General features: G+C 40.6%; 1 protein-coding gene across 2 annotated transcripts; it reads right to left on the reverse strand.

The window, feature by feature from the left end:
- Window positions 1-295: 295 nt before the first annotated feature.
- LOC113019430 (carbonic anhydrase 4-like) lies at window positions 296-3,087 on the reverse strand. 2 transcript variants are annotated; one of them, XM_026163154.1, is made up of 9 exons: window positions 3,021-3,087; window positions 2,547-2,616; window positions 2,421-2,447; window positions 2,161-2,331; window positions 1,819-1,967; window positions 1,586-1,681; window positions 1,320-1,398; window positions 1,060-1,223; window positions 296-946 (listed from the first exon to the last, which is right to left on the reverse strand). In XM_026163154.1, exons 2-9 carry the CDS (start codon window positions 2,614-2,616, stop codon window positions 761-763), a joined length of 942 nt encoding a protein of 313 aa, XP_026018939.1. In that variant the 5' UTR covers window positions 3,021-3,087; the 3' UTR covers window positions 296-760. The 2 variants fall into 2 exon arrangements, with proteins under 2 accessions (XP_026018939.1, XP_026018937.1); XM_026163152.1 differs by having other exon boundaries at window positions 2,972-3,032.
- Between the last annotated feature and the right edge of the window lie 2,053 nt (window positions 3,088-5,140).

The raw sequence follows: 5,140 nt of genomic DNA on the forward strand, positions 1-5,140 counted from the left end.
GGTTATGTAAGGTTAATAACAGTGTGAACAAAACATTGGCAGCTTCACAGGTTTTAAACCACCACAGAATAAAACTGGGGACTTTTGTGTTAAAGTTCATTGTTTACGCACTTTTTGTGAACTAGAATAGAAAGCTCTCAAAAGCTCAGACAGCTTGTCCTAGTTAAGTGTAACAAATGCAGATGAGGACTCCACCCATATATGTATCATTTCAAAAGTTCCAGAAACTTCCAAGAATTAAAAAAAGACAATAAAACTGCAGAAACAGTCACAAATAATTTTAGATGTCATTTAATAAGACCAAGAAAGTCACAGTTTTCTTCATGTTCAAGCAACACAGTACAGTATTAAGGGCATAAGCAATGTGTCACCCACATGTAGCTCTGGCAGCTCAACACGGACATGGAACACATCTCAGTTGCTCAGACCATATGGCTTTGCAAAATGAAAACATGTCGATGTCACTGCTTAAAGTAAACGTTGCATACACGAGGTGCATTCATCATACAGACTCAAATCTGACAACAGGCAAAAGCTTTGTCACAGGTAGCCATAATCAAGAGATAGTGTTGAGAGATAAGATCGGAACAGAAGTAGCCTTGAACTTAATAAGTTGTTCTTCATACTTTTCGTGATTATGTCAAACACAAAGAGCTACATTAGAAATCAGTCAGTTTTAGTTAAATGGGAAAAGAACGGGCGCTCTGAGGTGAGGCAACGGGTTGATCGGCAAAGTTCTTGATGACATCCTCTTTCTATTTTAGCTCCAACTCCAGCCCAGTACAAGACTGAGAAGTAGCAGGCTCAGGGAGAAGCAGGTTGTGGAGGCGGAGGCCTTGATGCTCTGAGTCCAGACTTTCTGTGCAGGCTGCAGGCTTCTGTAGACGTTTATCATGATTGGTGATGAACTGTCGTTGAAGTGCAGTGTGGTGCTGAAGAGGTCAATCTGGTCATGAGACATATTTTGTTTCCAGTTAGCTGTATGAACCACTAACGGTGCATCTGTGCACACAGCAATGACAATTAGGAGACACAAGGAAGAAATGAAATGACACCTACTAGATCTTTACTGACTTTAATTGGTTCCTTAAAAACGGTCCAGACCACCGCCTCCTGACAAGCGGGGGTCGTCAAGGATCCAAGGTAGCGGTAATACTTAGTGCGATCCACACCGACAAGCAGGTCGTCCAGGGAAAACCCGGCTGCAATTGAAACGTTCTGGCCTGAGGACAGAAACAAGACTTACATGAAGGAACTATGGGTGACACAATTTAGAGTCAGAAAGAGAAGAGGAGGTTTTCCACCAAAAAAAAAGTCACCTTTTTCTGTGATGTTGGGCAAGTAAGAAGCCAAATTGTGCCAGCTATCCGGCTGGCCAGTTGAGTTGCCTGACATTACCTGGAAGAAAAAGAAAGGGGTATTGACGCATTCCCCATAACAGACGAGGAAAGAGACCCCCCCCCCCCCAAAATAAATAAATAAATAAATAAATAAATAAATAAATAAATAAATAAAAAATCGAGTGGGGCCTCAATACTGAACAACACAGTAAGCATTATGTCATCTCGTGCACTGCTTCTCTCACCTCGATAAAGAAACCAAGCGCTGAAAGTCCGGTGGAGTCTTTGACGGCTAGATTTGTATTTCCATTGTAGGATGACTTGCTGTTCACAATATGCAGCTGCGAAAATGAAGTTATACAGACGTTTGCTTGTTTATTTCTGTTGGGTTTTTCTTTTTCTTTTTTGTTTTTTTTTTACAGATTTAAAATTAATATATTCAAAAATACACCAAAATAACAAGAAAAAAAAAGTGTACCTCCATAGGATAGCGCTTTCCATCCACTGTGTGCTCTGAGCCGGGGACAGAGGAGCCATTACCCCAGTGCAAGTGAAACTGGAGGCTGTCGTATTGCTCGGACAGGTCCCCTCCTGAAATCTTAACTCCGCTCTTAAGGGTCACTTGGACTGAAAGAAGGTGAAAAAACAAAAACACGATAAAGTTACACCTAACCTGCGAGGAGTCAAAGGAAAAATTCAGGCGCAAGGCCAGTGCGTTTAATTGCAGAAAAGATGAGGGCGCTAAAATCTAAGTGAGATACAAAGTTTACAGAAACCCCATGACAACACACTTTTGTAGCCACAAACTCCCGGTGCTCACCTGTGTCGCCAGTATTTGTCATTGACGTCATTGCGGAGGTGTCGTCATACTTCACAAAAGTGAATTCAGTCAGATTGGCGTTCGGTGTGGCTGATGCTGAGACGATGTCAATGGGTGACTGTCGGGTGCCGTTGCAATACTCCGGGAAAATTGTTGGCCAGGTTGTGTCATCTATAAACAGAAAGGACACGTAAAGTCACCGAGGAGGGGTCACTCGGTGGGCAACATTATAATAGATAATGGAGATATTGGGTACTTACTGCAGGATGGGAGGTGATAACACCAGGCTGGATGAAAAAAAAAAGAAGGGGGTGAAAAAACAGAACATTTAGATTCACATAATTAGAAATTCAGTGTAACAGTAAATTCCTAAATGAAGTACACACCTTTTGATTGGGAGTGAGCGGTGGGTACGAGGACGCACACAGCAAGGGTAACAACTTCAAACCACTTCATCTGAAACGACCAAAAAGCCACATTGTTTGGAATCGCATATATTTAAAAAAAAAAAAATTAAATTAAATCAAAATAATCGGAAAAAAATGTACAACACAGAAAAGAATAATTGGTTAATTAATATAGTATTCCGATTCTGCATGAATGAATGAATTCATTAATTAACAGGTTACTATATGGAGTGACAAATTTACCTTTATATAAACTTTGACGATTAATTTCTAAAAGTTAACCAATTTTATTTGTAGTGCTGCAGTTTGCTGTTAATAGAGAAAAGAATGCAACAAATGCAGGTTTCTGACTGTAGCCTAATTTTTTCTTTTGTCCACTTCACCTGAGCAGCACAGTGTCTTACCTTTGATACACCTGTGCGTCCGTTCAGCCTGTTTTCAGATGCAGCTCACCTCTTTTTATTTCCTCAGTGCATCTTGCAGCTGGCCCGGCTCCACCTCCATGGGACACGTGAGTAGGTCTTTATCTCTCCGCAATAATTTCGCGGAAGTACGAGGGGGTATTATGGCGACTTTAATTTTTTAAAAAAAGAAAGAAAAATCGACCTTTTTAAGAATAAAGTCTACATTTCGAGATTAAAGTCGTAATTCTGTTTTGAGAAAAAAAAAAGTGGAGATGTATGTCGTTATTTCAAGACAAACTGGCGAGTTAGTGAAATCGTATTTCAGAATCGGTTTTCGTAACAAGGAAAGAAATCTTTTTTTTCTTTTAGCACATTAACAAATTGTGGTTGTCATTATAAGGACGTTGAAAAGATAAAGAAAGCTGCATCTTGGTCAGACAAAAAACCCACACAACTTATGGTTATGATGGTTACAGCCTCATGGAATAAAGAGGATGCATGTTTTATAACAAGACGGCTGATCAGTCTCAACAAGGCATTTTGTAAATGGTATATGTCATCCAGGGAAGGACGGATGTTGTTTTACTTTGCTGTGTTTTAATGTGAAGTGTGCTTATTTATTTTTTATATTGCATGTTTTGGTTATATCTTGTGGAGTGTTTTATTTATCCTGCATGTTTTGGTTGCATCTGTCAATTTGTCCTGGAGAGACTCCGCCCTTTTTCCCGTTTTACTAATTTGACACACCTGAGAGGAAAGGGAGTGGTAATTTACAGAGAGTGCTCAGTGACACTTAAGACTGTGTGGAGCTTGGCGTTCAGAGGAGGAGGAGGATGATGATGATGATGATGATGATGATGATGATGATGATGATGATGAGGAGGAGGAGGATGATACAGATACAGATACAGCGCCAGCAAGCAGGGACGCGGAGCGAGCGGTTCGACTGCTGCAGCAACAGGAGGCCAGATTACACGTCTGCGGGAAATTGGAGGCGGCATATATGGGCCGGTGCCGATTGGCGGTTACAAAGAGCTCTGCCCACCCGAGGTAAGTCTTTTGACTTGTCCCCTTTAATGAATGATAGCTGCCTAAAACAGTAGTGACTGCCGCTGCCTTTCTTTCTTTAGCGCACTGGGGCGCAGAACGCGGAGAGGAAGGCGAGGACGCCGCCGGGTTTCCCTTCTGCACCGCTCCACTGGATTTTTAATTCTTTGTGACTTTTATACCGTGGCGGACGCCACTGGACTTTTAATGTTGTTTTTTATTCATTTTTATTGTGTTGTCCCCTGGCCAGGGTTGTTTTCATTCATTTTATATTTTTAACAATTTAAATATAATAAATTATATTTTAACTATACAGTTTTTAATTCGTGTGCTTTCCCTTGGCGGCTCCACTGCTCTGTCCCTTTGGAGGAAGGTTTCCCTCCTTTAAAAAACACTGTGGAAATAAAATCACCTTCGCTCCGTTACATATAGCAAACTTTTTTTCCTCAAAATACTTTCTTGAATTCAATTTCAAAATGATCACAATGATATTTTTTTCTTAATGTGGTGATTTCATTTATTGTTATACTCAAGGAAGAACTGTGCAGTGAACAAGAATCTCCTCTGTCTGTATAGCCCTCAGAGAGCACTAAGATCATCGGGCCAACTGCTCTTAGTGCAACCTAGGTCTCGGCTGAAGACCAGAGGAGACCGTGCCTTTGCCGTTGCCGCACCCAGGTTATGGAATACTCTTCCTCTTCATATTCGCGCATCAGATTCCATTCAGTCTTTTAAATCACGTCTAAAAACGTATTTGTTTAACCTGACATTCAAGGCGAATTAGGGTAATTTACATCTGGCTTTGCATTTAGATTATGTAATTATTTTATTTATATCTGTAATTTATATTTTATATTGTGATTTTTATCTGTATCATGATTTTACTGGAAAGCACTTTGGTGTACTTCGGTCTTTAAAAATGTGCTATATAAATAAATTTTGATTGATTGAAGAATGACAACCGTTTGACTGTGCGGGGGAGAATCACAGTCTATTTGTGTTTTTGAATGATTGTGTGCAGGGGTGGTCCTAGCCTGTCTGGTGCCCTGAGTGAACTGTCCTTCCCCCAAACAAACACTACTTTTCTCTTATTTTCCAAACTGAGGGCCTGATGGCTTCGAT

The sequence above is a fragment of the Astatotilapia calliptera genome, chromosome 3, assembly GCF_900246225.1.
Source record: "Astatotilapia calliptera chromosome 3, fAstCal1.2, whole genome shotgun sequence".
NCBI lineage: Eukaryota > Metazoa > Chordata > Actinopteri > Cichliformes > Cichlidae > Astatotilapia > Astatotilapia calliptera.

What these genes read in the sequence shown, in the direction of transcription:
- LOC113019430 (XM_026163154.1), bottom strand. Translation starts at nt 2,616, where the DNA reads ATGAAGTGGTTTGAAGTTGTTACCCTTGCTGTGTGCGTCCTCGTACCC. An exon ending in CGCTCACTCCCAATCAAAAG is followed by an intron (nt 2,448 to 2,546) that starts GTGTGTACTTCA and finishes TTTTTCATCCAG; the next exon opens with CCTGGTGTTATCACCTCCCA. An exon ending in GACAAATACTGGCGACACAG is followed by an intron (nt 1,968 to 2,160) that starts GTGAGCACCGGG and finishes ACCTTCTTTCAG; the next exon opens with TCCAAGTGACCCTTAAGAGC.